Source organism: Labrus bergylta, chromosome 12 (genome assembly GCF_963930695.1).
Source record: "Labrus bergylta chromosome 12, fLabBer1.1, whole genome shotgun sequence".
Lineage (NCBI taxonomy): Eukaryota > Metazoa > Chordata > Actinopteri > Labriformes > Labridae > Labrus > Labrus bergylta.
This window is the reverse complement of record NC_089206.1, coordinates 7,524,336-7,548,694: the sequence shown is the minus strand read 5'-3', so window position 1 is coordinate 7,548,694 and position 24,359 is coordinate 7,524,336. Positions and strand designations below refer to the sequence as shown.

General features: G+C 40.1%; 1 protein-coding gene across 2 annotated transcripts; it reads left to right on the top strand.

Moving 5' to 3' along the window:
- The first annotated feature begins 130 nt into the window (after positions 1–130).
- On the top strand, positions 131–24,308 carry prickle3 (prickle homolog 3). 2 transcript variants are annotated; one of them, XM_065961426.1, is made up of 11 exons: positions 131–1,324; positions 7,471–7,553; positions 17,329–17,512; positions 17,748–17,861; positions 19,113–19,250; positions 19,611–19,814; positions 20,440–20,626; positions 20,865–21,203; positions 21,314–21,601; positions 21,700–22,083; positions 22,983–24,308. In XM_065961426.1, exons 1-11 carry the CDS (start codon positions 1,283–1,285, stop codon positions 23,432–23,434), a joined length of 2,415 nt encoding a protein of 804 aa, XP_065817498.1. In that variant the 5' UTR covers positions 131–1,282; the 3' UTR covers positions 23,435–24,308. The 2 variants fall into 2 exon arrangements, with proteins under 2 accessions (XP_065817498.1, XP_065817499.1); XM_065961427.1 differs by lacking the exons at positions 131–1,324; positions 7,471–7,553 and adding an exon at positions 11,760–11,920.
- Positions 24,309–24,359: the final 51 nt, after the last annotated feature.

The window sequence follows — 24,359 nt, the reverse complement described above, 5'->3', positions numbered from 1 at the left end:
CATATCTTACTCACATGTTTAATATTCTAAAGGATGTTGTATTCATAAGGAACTTCATTTTAGCAGGTGTTGATAGAAATATGAGTTGTTACTTTTCTAGATAACCACTAGATGGAAGCAGACTGCTACTTTTATGAAATGTTTATTTAAAAATGTTCTGTCTCATTAATTAGTAGGATGAGTCTGTAAGAGTATTCACTGCTAAAAAAAAAAAATGTTATTTTAAAAAAAAAAGAAGAAGCTGTTTCCCATCAGGCTGTTTTTGCACTTTCTCTGCTAGGACTGTTGCTGCCCTTGATTTATCTGTGATCTCTAAACTCATCTGAAATGGTTTTAAAACTTTATATTTGAGATAACTTTGCGTTTATGAAAAGCCTTTCCTACTTTGCTTCGATGCCTTTCAGTTGCGATAATCATTACAGTAAAGTTACCCATGTCATTTGAAAGGCCATTTGTGCCATGCTCATCTTAATCTTAGTCCTTATTTTGTTGCTGTTGCCCGAGCAGCAGGGATAAAAGCTACCATTAACTTCCCCTGTAAACACAGCTGCGTTCATATCTGCTCGCATAAATATTTATATAGGGATATTTATTCAAAAGTTGAAAGTGACCCCTCCCATGCTCTGTATGTGTCTCGACCTGTAAATATTAATCGACTTGATTTAGAGCTGCAGGTGCAGAAATAAAGACTTGAGTGGATCTGAATATAAATAATAGCCTTGAAGGGATTTCGACATCGTTTAAACGTCCTTTTATCCTAGGTGAAGTGCCGTCCAAACTTTAGGATGGTCTGTTGCCTGTTTCCTTTCTTTCCTTTCCTTTTTTTTTTTTAACAGCAGAGGTGAACTCCACACTTCGCACAGATACCCAGGCTCATAGATCTTCAAGATAAAAGCTGAAACAATATAATGTTTCGAAAAAAATCATTTTAAGCGCATTGTCTTCACAGTAAAATCTTAAACGCGTGTTTCACGGTTGATAATTTATTACTTTTGTTTTTATTCTTTCTCTTGTCAAGAAATATCAAACGGAGGTGCGTTACATTTATTTTTTATTTTTTTTACTTTGAAAGCTCAGCCGGAAGTCACACATTTTGGATACGCTAGCTTGTCATTTGAGTTGCCAAAGTAGTCGGAAGGAGGAGTCTGAGGCAGTATCAGGGTAACATGATGTAGTTAAACCTAAACACAGACTGTGTGACTTATAATATCAAGAAGTCGCTGTTTTTCCCCCCTCTGTTTGGTTGGAAACTAATTCGTGTTTTTGACATCCAGCCGACGTCATGTTCCTGCGGGGGTCAAAAAAGCGACGGTCTAACCGCTCGGTGAGTCTGTCTCTCATACATTTATACCTTAATGACTTTAAAAAAACTGAGTAAAGACTTTCAGAAACGTTTATATAATTACATTTAGTGTCATTTGTACGTGTTAAAGCCGTTGTTTGCTTCGCTTTAATAGTGGACCTGAAGTAAACTTAAGTAAATCCAACACAGAAAACAGCTCGAGCGGAACTTTGTCCCACCTCCACCTGGCTTTTGTTTCGGAGAATTGTCTTCGTTCAAAAGCCTCCCCCCCTCCCCAACAACTAAGAAACTTTTTTTTATTTTCTACGTCTTTATGAAGCATTGTGTGCTTTAAAAAAGTCTTCATTTTACATTCTTGTTGTGTTAAGTCATTTCTGGCGCCCCAGGTAGTCAGGAGGGGTCCGACTAACAACTGACGTCATAGATTTCTTTTTGATTTTTTTGATTTTTTTTTTTTCTTACCTGGATAAGTTTTGGTATCTGCAACCTCAACGTGTTTATCACCATTGTCAGGTTTTCACCACAACATCAATTGATGCTCTGTTAAATTATTGGAGTTTTGCCCAAAACACAGACTAATCTGAGCAGATTACTGAACAAATGAAGCTTGTTTTCGGACCAGACGAACAGCTGTGCGGCCATGAAACATCTGGCTCTGCAGCACACTTGGAATACATCCAGACAGTGACTGTGAAGACTAACAAAAATATCACCACGCTGCTTCTTGGTAGATTTAAATTTAAAGTGGTCTTACTGCAATACTGTGTCGACAAAGCAACCCGTCATCACATATTGCATGCTCTGTGTCATTTAGTTTGACTATAGTTGTTAATGTAGATCCTTCAATGTAACATATCCTTTCTGTGAGTGCATTAGCAATATTTAAACACCCAAGAAACCTGTTCCCACCCAACACAAACAATAACTACACTCAAGTGTTAATGATCATCAATATTTGATGCAACACTCCATTACAACAGCACTTGATAAATGAGTTTAGCATCATGTTACAACACAGATGTTTACAAGTTCAAGGTGGACCGAACTGTACACACTTGAGTGAGCTGCAAAACGACTTGCAGATTGTTAAAGCAGGGACTACATTGAGTTATTTTCTCTTTGTTGTGGTATTGAGATTATATATATAATCTTGGATTTGATTTATGAATATACAGATTAAATGTATTCCCCTTCCCGGAAACTGTACTACTATTGAGTTATGTAATTTTGTATTATAATCTGATTGTTGTGGCTGAATGAAATGATGGATGTCTGTAAAGTACCTGCTCCCAACATAGTAACAGTGATTTTATTTTGTACCTCTTTTTCTTTTTAGTAACCCACTCAAATTAATAGGTTTTTTTACACAAAACATTTGAAGAAGTATCACAATTAAAAGCGTCACCTTTGAATAAACCTTTGCTCCACCACAGCCATAAAAAAATATTTCTACAACACCATTTCCAGCTACTCTGTTTGACACATTTAGTTATAAGAACTAGACAGCCTTGGTTCTGAGCAACATCAGGCCCTATATGAACTTTATTCATGGTTTCTACAGAAGGAACTTCGTCAGTCCATGTTTTTCACAAGAAGTTCATTAAGTGAGTGTTAAACAGAAGCACAGATGTAGAGACTGCAAGAATAACATAACATAAACATTACAAATTTGATAGTGGGTGCCTCGCTCGAGTGTAATTCAGCAGTGCTCAGGAAGTGAACTGGCACCTCTCCAGCTACCAGTCCAATTTCCAGACTTGGTCTGCACCAGGGCTTGAATCGGCGACCCTCCGGCTCCCAACCCAAGTCCCTACCGATTGCCACCTCAAAATTGATCAATGCATGGATTCAGTGATCAATGATTCAATAATATTTTGATTCATACCCACAGTACTGCCAATGAAAGTGGCCATTTTCACAGAAAAAATAAATATCACTTGTCACAGACTTGTCCGTATTTTCAGGATCCTTGTGTTCTAGATCATCTGTCATGGAATGAAGCCCTTGTTAAGGTCATTAGCAACACCTGTGTTACTCCAACAAGGCCCTGTTAAACCTTACTTTTTTAAACATGTTTAAACTTTTAACAGCGCTACCACGGATATCACTTCTGTTTGACCCTCTTTTTTTGGTAAACCCTCACCGTTGTTAAATGTTGTTCTTTAAATTGACCTGTGCAGTATATGAAGCAGTGATGCGTAAACCATAAGAGCAACAAGAAGTGTTGTACCACAGAGCGACACGCCTGCAAGCTGTCTGTTTGATCCGGTCCAGTTAGGAGAGGTGCATTTAACCTGCATGCCAAGGCAGCAAAGGCCCCTAACCTCTGACCTCTTCTGTTAATGTGTAACCCCTCCCACGCCACAACATTTAAGCAGGAGAATGACAGTTACTGTCTCCTGGTAGCAAGGTTAAGAAAATATCTCTATTTAAGCGGTTAAAGTGCTTATTTCCTACCTTAAGAGCACCTATCTCTTAGCATTTATTCTCCCACTAATGGCACATCTACATATGTGTATAAGTGATTCTCTGATGTTATTGTAAGTAATCACTGACTGAAAGATAAGAGTTACCTTCTGAAGTGAGATAACAAAGCCGGCAGACTTTCAGTTTGTCCATTACCTGGTAACACGGTTACTTGGTAGCAAGAAAGAGCTCAAGCAAACCAAAGCTGTGATGTGATTATAACCTTGTACCCACTTAGTGAAAACAAAACAAAGCTGATATGAAAGTCCAACACTGGGCTTGGTGCGAGCATGTAAGCTGATTTGAACTTGTGAGTGCATTATTTGATTTACCCACACTTAGTTTAGAAGAAACTTCCTACAACCACTCCCATCACATCCTTCACGGTTTTCAGCACAATAGACAAACTTCATTGTCATTATCTTTTGTGGGGCACTGAAAGGAAACACATACACGAAACCCTCAAGTCACGGTGTGGCCTTGACGTATAGGACACTGTCATCATGATAAGGAAACGTATGGGAAATATAAAACTGTGGCTAATGTTCAAGGTTATCTTTTCTGTTGTCATCAACACTCAGTCAATAAAAAGTAGATCAAGGCCCCTTTTAAAAAAAATACCTTTATTTAAAGATGGGATGTTTTTTCCGTCTACCAAACAAATTCTGTATATTTTGTCTTTATTAAAATCGGGTAAATTAGGCAGAGTGTAACCAAGGCAAACTTTTATGTTGTGAAACTCTCGAGGATGATCTGTCGTGGTCTGTTATCTTAGCACATATTGGGCCTAAATACTTAAAGTGATGTTTTTCCCAGAATTTCTAATCCTTCATTAATTATTGCCTCATTCTTGCTTCACTCTTAATCACTATCTGCCCCTAATCGAGTGAGCATCCATCCAGGCTGTGATGAGGAAACCCTTAGGAGATTGGAGTATGTCTAAATCACCATGCTGAGTTTAATCTGATGTAAACCGACCTACCACTCATCAAACTTCCAGAGTTAATTGGGGAGAAATCCAAGCACAGAAGCTGGGTATACGAGGGCAGAGATTCAGTGGGCTTTAATGCCAAGTCAAACCAATTATTCTTGGAGGAAATTTTTTACATTTTCAATAGAAAACCTCAGGGCATAAGAGTCTGTCTGTCTGTATGCCTGCCTGCCTGTCTCGAAAAAAACATTCAGATGAACCTTTTATCCAAATAGCTGGTGATTAATTTGACCCTTTTAAACTAATAGACTACTTGTTGTAGATTTAATATAATATCTACTAGTTTGCAGTAGGTTTTATTTGTACTTGATCTCAGTCAACAAAATTGCCTTCAGACCAAGTAAGGCTTCACATATAAAAACCAACAAGCAGATAAACGAGTACCTGAATGGAGAAAAAGACAGTGTTTCCAGTGTCATGAACATATCAGGTGTCATTCCATACATTCACTCTATGAATGGAAACTCAGTTGCACCCTGCGGTGCCCTGAAGTATAATCACCTCAGGTCGGCTGAAGTTTAGTTTTATTCTTGGTAACATAAAGGATTATAGTGATAAATTTGCATGTCATAGTGTGTGCCTTGCTGGCTCAGCTCAGAGGAACAGCTGATGTACTAATTTCTTAGAAAATAAACAAGTGAAAGGTCCAGTCCCCTGGAAATCCTCTGCTTGCTTCATTTAGCCTGTCTTGTCATCTTTCATACCTGGCTCAGTCAGCAACAAAGTGAACTAAAGTGGCCACTGAAGTCTGTATAGAGTATGAAGGAGACAGATGACACATCACAAAGTGAGACATTTAATAACAGCATGTTAATTATAATTTACTGCCATTGTGGGACTATTCTGGACTAACTTGTTTATGTTCCCTAGAATCTGGATACAGTCATCATGGCAATGATCTTCATCCTGGATTCATGTATCTATACTCACAAGGGAAAATTATCATCTTAAAAAACACACACACAGAAAAAGATTTTTAATGTTGAAAAGAACAAGAAAAAGCTTCTTATGGCCTACGTTCATGTACTGTATCTGTATTCTGAATGTATTAGTAAAACAGATTTTTTTTAAACCTGAAAAACATTACAGCCCTCAGATATCTGTTGAATAAGTCTAACAATCTGTCATACTTTAATCAAGGTAATGAGCAGCGGAAACTTGATATGTTTGTTAGGAACACTTCATGGGGAAAACAGGCTCAACGTGAATACTGATGTTTTGGTGGTTAGAGCTGTTGTCTTAATGAGGTGTGTGTGGTTGGAAAAAGAAAATCAAAACACAGCTGAGCAGGTATGCACAGGTACTCTGTGAATCACATCTGCATTTTATTGCTTTGCTCGTTAAACTCTGTTAGCCTCCCTGTACATGCACAGCACAGCGTTCTGCATCTTTATGTGCAGGTTGTTTATGTGCTTGAGAGGAGCGACTAGAGAGAGTAGAGTTTGATCCATGTGGATAAAACAAGTACAACAACTTAGTATCAGCTTCAGCTAAATCATTGTTAAATGTTTCCTCATCCAAAATGTATTCTTAACTCCTGTTATGGAATGGCAGTTTTGCTTCTGGGACAGTAGCCAGTTTGCAATACAGATAAAAGTGGAGACTAAAAATCCTGTCTGAGAAACCTGTAGACGTTCATCTGTGCCAAAAATCTATGTTAAATCACAACAATTAATTTTTTTTTGCTCTATCTGAAACAGACAGTGAACATTACAACCAACTTAGCATTTTTCTTTCAGATTGATAGAGAACAAACACTCCTTTTCAATGAAAAGTTCTGCTGCCTTTGACTTTTTTCTGTAATTACAATAACTTCATTATCTTTGGCAATTTCAAGGAATTATTTGTGGAAACTATTATAGTGAAAATAGTTCAAGTTATCATCATAAAAAAATGCTTGTTGCAGCCCCTGTAGACAGAAAAGGCCCCTAGACTTGAGGCACAACTAAAATAAGTGCACCGAAAGTGACTGCATGGAGAGGGAAAGGGTGCAGCTCTCATCCTGTGTCTGCTTCCTTCCTCTCATCCTTTAAAAGAGGCCTGTTTCTGCAGCCTATGGTCCACACACACACACACACGCACACTAGGCTGCAGGAATTGAACCAGAACTGAGATATGAGGTAGTTGGTGTAGTTGCAGTTGGCAAAGTCAGATGCATAACTCAGCACTTTAGGGAAAGTGTATTCCTCAGATTTGATTCCACTAGTCACTGCTTCACACAGTAATGCATTGCTTCAAAACTCATTGTTGAATATAACTGAGGCTAAGTTTCAGGGTTGTACATGCAGACAGGTTTACCAAAGGGCTAATTATGTCAAATACCACACATCCTTTACTGTACTTTGTGTATGAAGGTCGCTTACGGGTTAAACGCCCACTGTAAGATATAGTCCTCAATCCTTGTTGCTGCATGGTTTTTGTCAAACAAGAATAAAGGAGAGATTACTTGACTGATAATGTGCAACACTTCTTATGGATTAAATCTTTCATATATAATCTATAGGCAGCCTTTATGTGCATTCGGCTCGTGGCTTTAATGGATACACTACTGACTGACTCTCTCAATATGATGTTGATGTTTCTGCGGCCATGTCTGGCCATTGTATGTGCTTATTTTATTGTTTTAACTTTATTGTCTTGCGCCAGAAGGCGTGAGTGCTACTCCATGGGAAATAATATGAGCTGAAGAGAGTTTGTGTTGTGTTTTCAGCAGGAGGAAGAGGACCCAGACAGAGGGCAGCCCTGCATGCGCTGTGGGGATCAGTGCCCTGGCTTCCGTGTCCACGGCTGGAGGTATGAACCTTGGAGCTCTTTTAAACATTAAACAGTGCTGCCTAACACCTCAGCAGGAAATGTTTGTCTCAAACTTTATATTACACCTTCTCCAACTGCTTTTTGGACATCACACAACTTCAGATAGAAATAATCAACAAATCAAGAGGTCATTTTCGGGGGTGTTCAGATTTGTCCAAAGGGGCAAATGCCATTTAATTCAAACATTTTCTTTTTTTTAAATTCCAGTTTTTGTCTATTAATAACCGATGTTGAGTCTAACTTTTTCCTGAGCTGATGGTTAGATACTGTTGGCAGCTAGCAGAGAGGACAAAACATATATAAGAAATGAAAATGACATGCAGATTTTTTTTGTTTTTGGAAGTAGCTGCTTAAAGACTATGGACGTAATGTAGCCATTGTGCTATTTCTGGCATATTTACATTGGCGCGTGTGATAGGTTAATAAATGTGCACTTTCCTAATTCAATCAATTCAACCAATTAAATATGTCTGATGTGTTAACCAGAACCAGGCATTTTTTCTACTTTTTTAGATAGATATATCGATAGATAGATAGATACTTTATTAATCCCCTAGGGGAAATCCAGGAGTGTCCCAACAATTCCATTGAATAGTTGTTTAAGCAATGATAGTTCGGGACACAAAGTATGTCACCTCATGTCTTAGTAAGGACATCAACATGTTACCAACAGAAATCAGCTTAACAGTAATCTGTATACACCATGAGTGCAGATATACATTAAGGGACAACAAACAAGACCCAGTCAGGACACCACATGACATCCACAGAGCGGATGTAAAGACTCAGAGCTGTAGATTCATGAATGCCATTAAGCCCTGACATCTGCAACGGATGCAGCAGCGTTAAGTTTACATTATCTTCATGTGAAAACAGAAGCACAACAGAACTACAGGATTACAGAGTGACAGCCAACACGAGTCTGAGCATCAGCAGTTTAAACTTCAGACCTCTTGTGTGAGGTACTATGATAAACGTAAGGTATTCTATTTATTCTGTGTTTTCCTAAAACAAATAAATAATTTACATATCTCAAATAATACATTTTATAAAAACATGAAATCATATTTTACTAGTAGTTTGGAACTGATTGTTTTAAGCCCTCTAACTTGAAACAAATGAAATGTATAATGAAGTGACAGGCTTTGTCATATCAGTTACTGTATACCTTATGTGATACAACAATATGTATATTTTACTTAATGATAAAAAGAATAGATTTATTGTGTTTTTTCAAATGTGTCAACTAATATTTAAGTAGTTTTATTTGAGTTGGCATTAATTGATTGATTGATTAATTGATTGATTAATGTAACTGGCAGTATCAAATGGGGCATTAATATCATTATGTATTGTCTGCGGGCCCCTGACTGCAGTACCAGCAAATATTGTGCCTTTGTCAAAAGAACTGATCAAATGTCAAATCGAGATCTAACAACTGATTATTTTCTGTATCAGAGTTTCATCCGCATCAAGTTTTTAAGAACACATTGGCGAGCTCTGCTGAGTAGAAGGATGAGTGTCTAGTAGGATGACTGACCGTCTTGTCTTTTTGTGTGTTGGAGTCTTTCTTGTTAAATCACTTTCAATTCTTTCAATACCTTGTGTTTAATCAAACATCATTGCCACTTGAAACGTCCGTACACACCTCTTACGCCTGCATGTTGAGGACTTGTTAACGGCTGTCAGTGGCACAACAGTTTACTTAGTTCTGTTAAGCAGCTTCTTGCGTGCTTTCATCTGAGCCCTCTTATTCCTTTCTCACTCTCTCGCTCTCTGTCCTTTAGTCCTTTGGTGAATATCCAGCCGGTTAGTCTAATCCTGTCAATCACGCTAATAAGATTAGGCCTTACTGCTGTGATAGTAACCCTCCGGATCACTTATTACCTCCCTCTATCTCCCTCTTCCTCCTTTACACTGCTGCTGTCCTTTATCAGAGTGTAAGATAAAAACATGTATGGAATAACTACCTCCAAGTACATAAAAGTAGTGTTGTTAAGAGGGGAAACAGCTTGGACGGGGGCTTTAAGATCCACTTTATTAATGTCATTTCTCTGTGTACATTGAGTTTTCTTCAGTGGCTCCAGCCTACAAGACTGAACATCACAATACCCAATTTTGTAGCACAAATAGATATATGAATAAAAAAAAGGACCAAGATGTATTTCTGTTTACAAATCATGCTTTCACAGTCCCAGATGGGCACTGCCTTCATGTCTGAGGATGATTGTGGTTCAGTGCAGAGAGAATAAAACAAAAGGCACTGGAATGCGTGCTGCATGTAACCAAGAGACTGTAATTGTATCTTTGAGCTTTTTCAATTCTGTTCCTTCTATTCAGGTCAAGACAAAAGCTTCGAGTTGGGATGTAATCTAAAACACGTGCGCTGCTCTTAACCTACAGCCATTCTGTGCTCTTAAGTCTGGTCCAGGGACGCATTGATCTGTTTACAGTAGTTTTAATCTGTGTTGTTGCAAAACATTGATGGTGGCTTATGGGAGGTTTATGATAATGTGGCTGGAGGACAGATTTTAAATGTCTCTTGGTTGCCGTTAAAATAGAAAATGTCTTGTTTGGGCATTTCAAGTCTCTTTGCTGATCCAGAACAATGAGGGAACATGAAGGTGATTAAATGATTGAGATTTATGGGGGTCAGTCTTCAAGACCCCAGAGTCTGCCGCTAATTGCATCTCCCTTAATAACCAATTTAGAGTCACACCTTCCCGATGGAAAAGGAAGATCTGAGTGAGCACAGGCTGAGCTGCTGAAGCTGCTGAGAAGGAAGTGATCCATCTTCATCCTGAGCTCTCTGACTCAGAGCTCAAACTGAGGCGGGGGGCAGATGGTGCTTCCGCTGCCCAGCAGAGAGCGAATTGAGTTACTTTTGACCCGCAGGTCCCCACCACGCTTCAAAAATTGTTCAAAGTCGCAGGCTCTATTAGTCTGGGTGGCCATGCAGCAATTACTCAGTCCCTAATCAGTGGCAGAGAGTTTGAGGACAAGACCCATCTGTTTGTGAGAATCAGATCTGAGGAGGGCTTCACTATCCCTTCTGCAATCAGCCTCAGTTAGAGATTATCACACCAGCAGCAGAGGATTATCTTATGGCTGCTACACTGGATACCCCGTCAGTTTTAATAGCTATATGCTGACCTACAATAATGACTTATATCTTAAACAGTGGTCTCAATGGACTGTTTTAATGTCTCAAAACGGCTCTATGGTCTTTGTATGATCTTTAAGTTAACTAACCATCTTTAAAAATATGGAAAAGGAAAAGTGAATCTTCTCAAAAAAACAGAAGGTTATAAATTCCAATCACTTGCTTTACTTAAAGTGCACAATGAAAAACTTCTAAGTTATCTATTTTAAAAGATTTAGAAAGCTTGATATTTTGCTGGAAGAAGAGAAGTTGGACATTTTTCTCTTTGTAAAACTATTTTTAATCAGTCCCTGTTCAGATCTTTTATCAAGTGAAAACAAATGTGTGGACCATCATTTGTAGGACTACATCAGGGCTCTCTCAACTACAATGCTGGAGTTGTTAAATCGGCTAAAAATGTGATTAAAACTGAACTAAAACTTTAAAAGTAACATGAGACAACAGTAAGTGCAACTTAAAGAGCATCCTGCATCATCCAGAGAACACATATCCTCACCGACTGACCAAAGCCAGATGAGCTGATGCGAATTCAGAGTCGTGTCGTGACTTTAATAAAAGTTTAAAGTCACGCTGCCTGCTGGATATTCCACCAGAGACACTCTGCTGTCATCTTGATCGTAGAATATGACAAATCACTGCACAGCACGGCATTGCTCATAGCCTCCAAATCTGCTCCTCTTCTTTCTATGATTAATAACTGCATCAGAGCAACAATTGTCCATCTGTTATGAATCAGTCAGAGCAGTCTGGTCAGAGGAGAGAAAACACACAGTGTGTTTACTATTCTTGAGTGTCACGTGTAGTTTAATATCTTTAAAGGACGCCGGAAAACATCGCCTGGCTTAATTAAGATATAAAAAAGATGATCTTTTTATGTTAATTTAAACATCTCATGTATCTTGAGTGTCTGTGTTGTTGCGTTCAGCGTGGCAGAGCCTTTTGTCTGAGTCCGCAGTCAGCATGGAGGAGGGTGGGAGTCGGGGGTGGCCGGGACAATAAAAGAGCTGAGCAGACAGAGAAATCAGCACATTGAGAAGGAGCTGCCATACAACATCCTGCTCTCACTGACAGACAGGCTGACAGGCAGGCAGTGATAGGAACCTTCACTGTTCCAGAGGAAAACAAGTCTGGATGGCACCGCTTCAGCAGGCCAGGCTGGACTAATTTGTCATGACTACAGCAGGTACTGAAGAAACTATATTTTACTCTCTGACAGGATTAGAGGGACAGGAAAGTCAAACAGCCATTAAGTCAGGAGATGTGGGCAGACTAAGGGTTGTGTGCGTATGTGTGTTTAGATTCCTTTTATCTTTCATAGCCTGACTTGAGGTTGTTTAGTACACATAACTGTGAGAACTTCAAGAGTAGAACATGATGTCATGTGCAGCTGTGTTATTACTCACCTCTGTGGACATAGTTAGTGCCTTTGATTTATTTAAAAAAAGGAATTGAAATTTACTTTATGGGAGATGCCTTTTTTTTTTTGTTTTTAAGAATTTATAAATGCAGATGAACGACTGTGTTAAAATTATTACAAAAATGAAAGCTAATTATACTGCTGGATTTCCAACAGTTCAAATAACTTTATTTAAACTTCATATTCTGTCAATATTTTTTGCCAATTTCCGTTTTCTTTTCCGTCAGCATGGCTGAGTTACGATGCGATACACTTTTATCACCCTGTGGGTTAAATTTGTCTTGGACTCAAAGTGCTGCCAAACATTCTGATGCTTCCACTATAATCAATAAACACAAAATCAAAATACAATAGATAAACACTTCCACATGTAAACAGAAAGGAACATAATGCAAAAGAACACAACATATATTGCACATTGGTGACACTACTGTTAGCTGACATGGCCTTTCCTCTATGACCTTCACTCTGCCTTAGTACAGAGTTACTTTATTTTTCCTTATGATTATTGACGACCCAAATAACACTAGCTGTATCAGTAGTCTCTGAAACTGTTTTGTTAAGCACAGTAGATTTCGAGGCAGATTGTTGATTCTGGTTCAAAGAAGCATCTGTTCTGTGTCTGCTGGTTGATAACACATGACATGTTTTGGACTCGTTTGCTTTGTTTTTATTTTTTTCTGGACCACACAGATTGAATTTTGTTCAGAAAATGATGATAAAAATATAATTTAATGTGTTAGCATTTTTATTGACACACCCCCAGTAAGGTCTCATGGGTCGTCCCTCGCAGTGAAAATGTGATCTCAACATGTCCAATGAATTTGATAATCATCACAATATGCTTCAAACTTTTAAAGAATGTAACTAAAATCATTGTAACAACTCAATGTCATTTTGTCAAGAATGCATAGGGCTAATCTTTTTTTGTGAGCATTGTAAGTGAAAAAAAGTCAAACAACATAGATGATTAAAAAATTAAAACTGAATCAAAAGAGGAATGTACATTTAAGCAATATAGACAGCTTTTCATACCTAATGAACACAACTTACATCTGTTTTAAATAAATTAACTGACTCTTTACTTAACTTTTTCTTTTGTCTAAATACAATAGCTGACACTAATGGTTTTATGTAACTTGTTTTGTTGAACAACAATCCTCGTCTCAAAGTTATTTAATTCACAGCAGAGAAAAATCTGAAAACACTGTAATAACAAAATCTGCTTAAGAAGTACTTTAGCAGTTAACTGCTCAAGTATAAAGTTTCTTCTTTTTATACATTAACAGAGCTGATCGCTTATCGTTAACTACGTAGTCTTAATCATAGTCTATACATATTTCCATCATGAAAGTATCGCTAATCTAATTTTCCTCATTTGGAACTTTCTTTGAATTGCTTCGACCCGTCAGCACTCAGTTCGTGCAGAGCCGCAGGGGATAAAGTCTGGTTGCATTACATCAGCAGCTTGTGACTCTAATAATTGAACAGGACGGGGCTCAGCGCAGCAGGACTCAGTAAATTGTGGTGATGAAATGTTCTGCTTTTAAGTTTCACTCAGTCAGGGTTTTTAACTACCGCCTGCCAAACAAAAGACAAGTAGAATGGTTTCCCATAATGTGTCATATCATACACTATATACTTTTGGTGTGCTGATTTGCTCCTTTTTGGGTTCAGCATGTTGTCTTTTGTAAATAAAGTCCCTGTGGTTTAGGTTATAACTATAGAGTGTAGAGTGCAGGGACATGGTCTGAGGGACATTACTCGTTGGTTTCTGAAAAGGCGTTATGAAGCCCAGTGATGGCTGTTGCCATATTGGAATAATCTACTATCTCAACTTAACTTTCCATCAATCTCAAAAAAAAAGGAAAAGAGATGACAGTCAGGCGGGTCTTAAGCCTCCAGGCAAACAGCTATAAGGTGTCCACATGTTAGTCAACTCAGACACTCCCCTAGTTACGCAAAGTTATGATTAAATCTTTAGATTAATAAAATCAAACCGGATCAGTTATTTTTTATTTTAAATCATCCCCCGTACAATGTTATTGTTTACCAATAATGAAATTAGCTATTAATGACAAAATCCCTTTATTGAACCAGGCTGTTCACATGTTTTGACTTAGGACCCTGGTGGGGATTCCTTGGCTTTAGGAGACAACCTCCAGTGAGCAGAACTGAACTTTTTTTGCTTTTTTTTCCATTGCCTTCATTTTTTGTTACCAGAGTTTGCCGCCTGGTTAATGCCAAAGGTTAACTTAAATATGTAGGTGTGTATGTAGGTGCACAAACCAGGCTTTTCCACAAATGGTATTTCAGAGCAGCCTGCTCAATAAGAGATTAATTTGAGACTCTGCTACAAACTTTCATACCCTAAAATTCACTCCAATTGGAACTCTCATCTCCCAATCAGGGTATTCTGCATGTGAGGGTGGTACCCCTTCTCACACTTTCGTCATGGGGAGGCTGGTGATTGTGATAATGGTGTATGGGTGGGTGCGTGGGTACTGCTGGGGTGAAACTGGGTGAAATGGTGTTCATCTGCCATCTGTCCCATCAGGCTCGGTCTTCCTTCCCAATAACATCTACAGTATAGGCATCCCCTCCCACTCACACACACACACAAACACCAAGGCAAACACACGCACTGTCACATACAGCTGGGGTCAAATTCATGCCAGCATGGCTTACCCTAAGCTGACTTGCTGTGTTTACTATTATTTGTATTGGTTCTACCGGCTCAGCCCCCACTACTGAATAAGGTGCCAACACATCACAGGACAGCTGGAAATGATAAGCAGACTGACTCGGGCCTGAGAGAGGATGCCACGATCCCATTGTTGAATTACATTGTTGCTGTTTTGTCGACTTTTTAAAAAAACATACTTTTCCTGAGTGACACATGCCGTCTGTCATGTAGGTTATCAGATGACGCTTACATTTTAAAAAAGGTTTTTTTTGATTAAAAAAGGAGCTGTCATGCACTTCACAGTCAGTCGTGTGTGTGTCTGTGTGTGTGTTATAGCTTTTTGCTTGTGTGGGGGTTGGGTGCTGGAATAAAGCAGCTTTGTGCCTCGTGAACTTGAGCCACAAGTGCCAGCTGGCAGGCTGTTATGCAATCCCAGCAGAGATGTACATTTGCAACACATGCTTCATATGTCTCCATTGTCACATCAACACATACATGACACTTGGACCTCACTGTAACCCCGAGGCGCCAACTTCATACACAGTCACACCCACCACCGCTACACTAAATGGGGGGGGAGTCCCGGGACAGGTCGACGGTGTAATTTGAAACTGGAGGGAGATTATTGCTCCCATCTTCACCTCCCTCTCTTAACTGCCAGCAGATTGACAGCCAGCTTATGTCAGTGACCTCATTTTACTGCGCGTTTGGTAGTAGCTTGTTTGGGCTTTGCTGATGACCAGATGCAGATCTAGTGAGATGTTGGCATTAACCGGATCTTCTGATCCGCAATAACATCTGTGAGGAGATTGAGTTGACTTCTCTTGTTAACACTTTGCAGCAACAATACATATGGGATAATATGCAGGAAGGATTTCTCCTTTGTAGTCCTCGCAAATCATAGCAGCGATATATTATGACGACCAATAGCATCTTCTGATTTAGAGAGGAAAGAATAACTGAATATTTAAAATCATTTTTTAAATGAAGGATGGCAATCAACAACAGTGAGTTGCTTGTGGGAAGTGTAACGTTTGTAAAACAAAATGTCGGAAATTAGTTATTTCTGTGGAAACTTAAGTAGGGTGAGAATCACAGGGTAACTCACGAGAGGATACGATGCTTTATGATACAATATAGTGCAATACCTCATGATACGATATGTGATGTTAGGACCATGATATTGATGATATCACGATGCAGCATTTATTTGAAAATGTATATATTGCAAGACAATCAAATAATGATGGCTCATAATATCTGGTTTTCTATATATGATATATAATATTTATAAAGTTGTATTCTGATTAACTAAAGAAAATGAGAGTGCAGGATTGATGTACTAATTCACTACAATTTGTTGTCAGTTTCATCTTTTAAATCATTTTCATTGCTGTCTGACATCATCTTCTCCTTCATCTTTTACTGTCTTGTCTTCTTTATTGGGCAAAGTAGTAACACTGAGTCAAATTGCCATGGAAATGTATTTATTTGTTATTAAGATTTTGCACCAGTGATTCGATTTTTTACCACACAATCAGGGCGAGTAAGGTAAAACATAACACACAGAAAGTAGTTTCATGGTTGACATCCACAACCCTCAGCTTGGTTTGAATGTGAAGCTTGTTCTAGGATTCCTTCGGTGTTCTGAGCCAAGCAACACTGACACCTATCGTATTGTATATCCTCATGGGGTGAGTTTAAGCAGCTGCTCAAAAATGATAATACTATAGATATTTTTGCTATCCCACTGGTACCATAATGGTTCTTGAGTGAGTCTTCGATGATGGTTTGGGTCCTGGTGTGACAACTGTTGTATCAATCAGTTCAAGCTGTTGCTAGTTGAGTCAACTTCAAGAATGTGTGTGGGCTGGTTTGTGACATAATGCCTCCAACCTAATGTGTGTTCATAAATTGAATAGTTACCACATGTGGGAGTGCCTGTTTGAATGTGTTGTAAAGAGTGTTCACTTTCAGATCCCTACTGCATGGTTTGGTTTTGGAAGCTGGATGTCGACGTCAAGAAATGAAATGAAACTGTTAGAAAATTCATATATTTCTGCTTTGTCAAATCCTTCAAATCTTGGTCATAGTTGCAGTTAGGCGACTATAGCTTAGTGGTAGAGTTGGCTGTCTCTCAACCAGAAGGTCAGGGTTCAAACCCCAGCTCCTGCAGCCACATTGTATTAATGTGTGTGAATAGGATTAGTGATGGACATTTTACATAGCAACCTCTGCCATCAATGTGTGAATGGGTGTGAATAGGTAGGTGTGACCTGTGGTGTAAATCCCTCTGAGTAATCAGAAGACTAGAAAAAAGCACTTCATTCACCATTTAACACTTGCACCTTGGTACCTTCAGCACCAGGAGAACCCGACTGTACAATGTCTTCAAGTATTTATCATTTGATCAGCTTTGGCTTGTGCCGTAAATCAATGCTAACGACCCCAGGGATGAAGCCAATCGTTTTCTTCCTTGTCTCCACAGAAAGATTTGTGTTCACTGCAAGTGTGTGCGAGAGGAGCATGTCGTGCGTTCAGTGCCGGGCCAGCTGGAAAAGATGATGACAAAGCTGGTATCAGACTTCCAGAGACACTCCATCTCTGACGACGACTCAGGCTGCGCCTCAGAGGAGTACGCATGGGTCCCACCTGGGCTCAAGCCCGAACAGGTAACAAACAAGTGCAAGACGGGACAGAAACGTAATGCTAGATAGGCAGGGATCATGTGTTCTTCCACTTATACATGTTCATGCATAGACTCAAAGAACTTTATAACCTTTGGAAAGACATATTCACTTTATGATTTATGATGGTAATTGAATAAATTGCTCTTTAAATGCATAAAGTGTTATCTGCACTCTGTCATTTAGGCCTTTATGTGAGCATACTTGTCTCCTCACACAGGTTTACCAGTATTTCAGCTGCCTGCCGGAGGACAGAGTGCCTTATGTGAACAGTCAAGGAGAGAGATACCGAATCAAACAACTTCTGCACCAGCTCCCGGCCCACGACAGCGAGGTAACATCACTGTGAGATGTGCTGTAACAGTGGGGTGTAACGCTCAACACAAACCTTCAGTCTAATATGTTGGCTTAATCACAAAACACTTTGTACTTAAAATAGATTATAATTCATGGGGAGTTTTCTATAATTGTTAAAATGACTGCCATTTTCGAAAAAGTTAATTAAAGTCTGGGCCTTCTTGACTTTCTGCATCCAATGTATTCCACCCATTTCAACAAATATGCGGGGCCTCGTGTACCATTATACAATAATTATCTCATATCTTTTATCGTTAAAAGTTAAGAGAAGTTTACGTGGTGGTCTATTCAAATGTCTGCGTCATTTATAACCATCATTGTGATTTGTATGATGGTCTCACTTTTTTAAGCAGTCTGAGCAGACATGCACAGTACTTCACTGTATCTACTGATCTGACTGCTCTTATCAGTTCTCTCTGTTCCCTCAGTTTTAGGCTCGACTGGAAGATATCATTCTGTTCAACAGCTCCTTTGTTTAACAGGATTTATAGCCCTTGACTCTGTCAGGGCTCCTCCTGCTGTCTTGTTATTTTTACCTTTTGCAAGTCACCTTCGGGTAACAAGTCAGACAAGCAATCCGAGTGCTTACAACACTTATATTCCCTGGTAAACTATATATAATATAATCTATATAAGACAAGGACAAACAACCTAATAAACTAATATGTAACCTTTGACTCACCAGTGTCTTCAGTGTTTAATGAATGTGGGGTTTTATGAAGGCAACAAAAAAAAGAACAAAAACAAAAAGATAAATGATGGCGATGAAAGAGAGACATAGAATGATGGACCCCTCAAACGACCTTGACACAGTCTGCCTACGTGCAAAACATCAGATGAAACTCCTCTGTCCATTTCCACCTCCAGAAAACCTAAAAATAACAAACATCCCTCCGTGTTGTTAAAAGCCAACCTTTTCAATATTTAAATTGATATTTAGGCTTTCATAACATGAGAGTAATTCTGTTGTTATTATTTGAATCAAGTATTTCTCATGTTTTTTGTCTTTGTTCCTTGTTTCTGTGTGTTTGCTTGCATCACTCAAAAGCATTGTTTGTGTTTATTTTTTCTCAATGAATTAATACAATTATTTCAGGGACTACAAATAGTCAGATTTGATTCATCCTAATGCCTACCTCGACTTACTGCCTCACTGGCTGAGGACAAAAAATGAAGTTTTGAAATATTCTTTAATGCCCATGTTAACATGAATCCGTGTTCGTTGCAGCCTCAGTACTGTAACGCTCTGGACGACGAGGAGAAGAAGGAGCTGCGTTTGTTCAGTCAGCAGAGAAAAAGAGAAAACTTGGGCCGAGGCGTCGTCAGACTCTTCCCAGTGACGATGACGGGAGCCATCTGCAAGCAGGTAGAGCGACATTTTTATTTTATGTTCATAAAACAATGCAGCTTTTCTCATGAGGCAGGCGAATGTAAAGCTCAAAAACAACACTATCCTTATATAACATTATTTTATGTTGGTGGAAACCTATTGAAACGTATGCCGAATGCTTTCTTTTTATACCACTGGAACAAGTTCAGGTTCATGTAGGTGCAGGTATAGCTCAGGGGCCACAGCACACAGGAGTTTAATGATTACAGGGCTTTATAAGCAAACTGCTATGCGACCTGCAGAGTTCATCATTTGTTAAAGGAAAAACCTCCTAACTTCCTCCTCCCCCCCCTTGCATCAAACCCCCACCCACCCCAACCAAATCTATTTTTCCAGTGTGGCAGGCAGATCTGCGGTGGAGACATAGCTGTGTTTGCCAGTCGGGCGGGACACAGCAACTGCTGGCACCCTCAGTGTTTCCAGTGTGCCTCCTGCAGCGAGCTTCTGGTTGATCTGATCTACTTCTACCAGGATGGACAGATCTACTGCGGCCGGCACCACGCTGAGAGGCTCAAACCCCGCTGCCAGGCCTGTGACGAGGTGACTTGATCACTGAAATCCTTGACCTGTTAATAAGCTTTTATCTGCAGCTGTGTTTTGCAGCAGGTCTCTGAACGCAAACTAATGAAAGTCAGAGCTAACACTGAAGCTAACAATCCTCCAGCTTCTTTTTTTTTTTAGATTTTCTTGACTTCTATATTTCCATTCGCTTTCTCTCTGTACCCTTAACATCAACTTCCTTAATTGAACAAGGCACAGATACCTTGTGAGTGAAATTTTTCAGACAGTTTATCTTTGTTGAAAGTTCCTTTAATGAATTATCAGGTCAAGTGTTCAAAAATTCCTTATTTTCTTCGACAGTGCAGAGTTTATGGAGGGATATTTTAGAGTTTTCTGTCCACCCCCATCTTTTTTGATCTCTCAATGTGATTTAAGAGATTAGTTGATGTACTTTACTAATGGATTCGGCTCGACTGACCTACAAGAGTTCTCTAGACATGGCTTAGCCTGCAACGTGGCACTGATAGCATCTTTCTTTCTCCATCTTGTTTACCCAAATCCTCAGTACTCATTTTACCAGCCATGGTTTGTTTAGCCCCATGAAATCATGGCTGCATCGCTGAGTGACTCCTCTGTCTCTTAAACTGTCCTCTCTCGATCTCAGATTATTCTGGCGGATGAATGTACGGAGGCAGAGGGAAGATACTGGCACATGAAGCACTTCTGTTGTTTTGAGTGTGAGGCGGCGCTGGGCGGTCAGCGTTACATCATGAAAGAGAGTCGACCGTACTGCTGCTCCTGCTACGAGTCGATGTATGCAGAGTACTGCGACACCTGCGGAGAACACATAGGTACTGAATAAAGTCTCACTTTACTGTCGTTTCTATACTGCTAACAGGGATTTAGAGGCAGAAGAAGAATCTTAACTACTTCTTTGGTGACACTTTTCTTGAGTTCCCACATTAGACCTTTGTACAAATATGTCTGAGATGATCACAAATGCAGAACAGAAACAATGTTCAAAATATAGACACAGATTTTTCAATTCTGCAGCTGACACATTATTCCCTCAAAATTATTTCCACCAAGGTATCGACCAGGGCCAGATGACCTATGAAGGTCAGCACTGGCACGCTGTGGAGACGTGTTTCTGCTGCGCACGCTGTCAGCTCCCTCTGCTGGGGCGTCCATTTCTCCCTAGAGCTGGGCTCATCTTCTGCTCAAGATCCTGCTCGCTTGGAGAAGACCCCAGTAACTCTGACTCGTGTGACTCCGCGCTGCAGAGCAGAATGTCTCAGCACAGGCGTGGTGGGACAGCAGAGAGGCAACAGCAGCCCCAGTGTGGGTCACTACTGCAGCCACTAGAGGGCATCAGTCCTCCTATTACTCCTGCAAAAGACTACATTCACACTGCAGTGGAAAACAGAGGTGATCATGATACATTGGTGTTATATATATTTATATGTAAGTTATACGTCAGGTGATATATTTATTTTTAGAAAGAGTTCTCACACATGTCTCTACACTGCTCCTCTCAGGTGTTCACTGTACTGCTCCAGTGCAAAACGGAGCTCCTTCACCAAGAGGCTCCTACTCCCCTCTTCCACACATTCATCTAGGAAATGGCTTAGGTCCATCTTGGCCCAGTGACCTTCCTCATTACAGTTTACTTCCTGCAGACAGTGGCATCAAACCTCCTGTGGCTGGTCATCAGTTTCAGGCACAGCTCAATGGGAACACTGGACTAACTAGTCTTAATTCAAGAGGAACCTCCACGGCTAAAGACTGCAGGAACTGGGTGGAAAAGACAAATCAAGTTATGCAAGGTATCACTGAGTCTTCCTTCCCTTCAAGTGCCTAAAATCACGGTTTCAATGACTTGCCTACATGTTTTTTTTCTAAAATATGATTTTGCTTTCTGCAGTGTTTCCTCCTCAGATAAACTCCCATGTGAACCCCCTCATTTCACCCGACTCCCCTACCCTCCCGCCCAACCCCTCCATCCTGCCGCCTCCTCTGCCCATTAAATCTAAAGACTTGATGCCCCCGGAGTTGTCTCCACCAATCCTTCCCCCACCAGAGATTTGCCCCTCTGATTCTCCACCTCCGCTGACTCGCAGCAGCACAGCCAGAGTCAGCTTCAGAGAGCCGATCAGCAGCAGCTACTCTGTCGACGACGATGAAGATGAGAACGAGGAGGAGCTGCAAGAGGGAGTGGAAAACCAGCAGGATGAAGATCAGGTGGAGGAAGGTTTCGGAAGCAGGTTAAATCTACAGAAAGGCATCCCGCCGCAGATGGATCTACTGGGTAAGAAAGACTAAGGATCTTTTGACATCTGGTATTAACGTGCATCCTTAGTGATCGGAATAAAACAGGACAGGTGCATTATTATCCCTTAATTATGATTTAGAGCTGATTTGGGACATGTGTCCACAAATTTTTCAGCAAAGTGGAAGCAGATATGTCCCGGCTAATGAAGTCTCCATATCCAGAGATACAATGACTTTTAGAACCAGGACGCTTTCCCTTCATTTCACCAGGTTTTGTCCTGCTTTGATCATTTAGACTCATGGATCAGAGTGTGTGAATGGGAATGGGGGTAGAGAAAAGCAGAATATGAAGATGATGAGTGAGAGGTAGTGCAAGTGAGTGGGTGAGAGATGTTTACCACACGCATTTCATTGCAGGAAGGTGAGGATACAGCTGCTTCATGGAGGAGCTGAGCATTTAAATCACAGATGAATCTGTCTTTTTAGTCACTGTTAGCAGATACTCCAGTCTGCAGAGGAATTCCTTCTCCCCCTGATAAACCAAGCAACTGTAGAGTAAGATCAGGCTGATCAGAGAGAGTTTTTTTTAACACATCAGCACTGCTGTCTGTAATCACACGCTTCCTCTTCTCAAACCTCCACACAGTCCTCTCTCTTTGCTGCTGGTGTGCATCCTAGTTTTAATCGATTAATGTTATTCAGAATCAAGAGGATATAGGCATTTATTAATAATTAATCATTTATGTTATGAATTGAGATCTTTTTACAAGTGGTTACCTGAGAAACTTGTGGAAAACCGTTCTAAATACAGGTGTGAACTTTTAGCTGTCCAGTTTAAAACCAGGTGTTAACAGGCTCCTGAAGATAAATTGATATTTTCTTTCATGAAATTTGGGAAATCAAGTAAAATTGAGTTTTTCTTATTATTTCCATCAGATGGATCCTCTTACCAACAGCGTAGTCTGAGGCGAGGCTGGAGTCGCAGCCGTGTCCCCTCCGACCCCGCTCTCCACCCGGGACCGGAGAGGCACTGCCATCGCTCGCGGTCAGAGCGCCCTCAGCTTGACACGCTCGATTGGAAAGGTGACAAAGAGAGGGACAACCGGGGCTCTGCCTCATTGACCCTCCACCCTGGCCATTACAAACACGGAGACTCCTGCTCCACCTGCTCCTCGTCCTCAGACTCGGAGGAAGAGGGCTTCTTCCTGGGACAGCCCATCCCTCTGCCTCCCCAGCTTCGAAAGCAACCACAGGAGGAGGGCAAGGAAAGAGAGGGAGGGGAGGAGAGGGAAGTGCAAAGAGACTCAGGGCTGAGAGGAAGCTTCAGGCGGAGACGAGCTCACAGTCTGGGTGCAAAGGACAAAGATAAAAACTGTGCTATCTCCTAACCCCAAACACAAACATCAAAACACGGCTATTGTTTTCTAAATTATGGTGCTCAAAAGGAGCTTATGACCCTCATCAGTCTCATGTTCAGGCTGTTTATCAGTTTTATGATGTAGAGAATCAAACACACACATGCAGACTCACAAAGGTGAACCACAGCTGTTGTTCCTGGAATACGCCTCAGCAAAGGGAAGCACGATAACCCTCAGAGGAGTCACTGCTTGTTATTGTATGGTGCTGACTTACATTGAGTCACTTTTTAAATGTTACAGAGAAGAAAAAGATGTGATGAATAATGTGATGAATGTGGAGTGATTATTGGTAGTATTCGGATTATAAGTGTGAACACAACCGTCACTGAAACGTTTTTTTTTTTTTTTAGCATTACACATAATTTACATATGCAAACTTACAGAAGCAAATGTGACCAGGAACTGACTGCAATTTCCTCTTTCAAGGTTTCTAAAATATGTAAAGCTCTACAGTGACAGACTGTAATCTTTCCTCTTATGTGCGATTAAACAACTGTAATAGAATACAGCAATGAACACTACATGGCCAAATGGGATGGAAAAAAATGCTTTAACACTGTGGTTGTTTTGTACTTAGGAAATCAAAAAAGGAGAGAACATCTGTTGCGTTTGTTGTATATTCCAAACAAAATACTGCAAAGTATATATACGCATTTGTGTCTTAAAACAGATCAACAACAGAAAACACTTTTACGACCCTAAAGGTCATTTATTTTTATATATTTGTGGTGAGGGGCGCTGTGTTTCTTTGTCTGGGTAAGAGGAAAAGATTTTCATGACCGTTTCTGTTTCTCTTGATTGTGCAACAAAATGTTCTTGTGTTATTAAATGTGTCTTTAATTTGTTTGTCCTGCTTGTGTTCTTTATTGTAAACGTTACACACCCTCAGCATGGA

Bases quoted from the DNA above. Each gene is read 5' to 3' on its own strand.
- prickle3 (XM_065961426.1), top strand. From the start codon at position 1,283: ATGTTCCTGCGGGGGTCAAAAAAGCGACGGTCTAACCGCTCG. The intron at 7,554-17,328 runs GTATGAACCTTG...TTGTCTCCACAG, and splicing joins TTCCGTGTCCACGGCTGGAG to AAAGATTTGTGTTCACTGCA. The intron at 17,862-19,112 runs GTAACATCACTG...TGTTCGTTGCAG, and splicing joins TCCCGGCCCACGACAGCGAG to CCTCAGTACTGTAACGCTCT.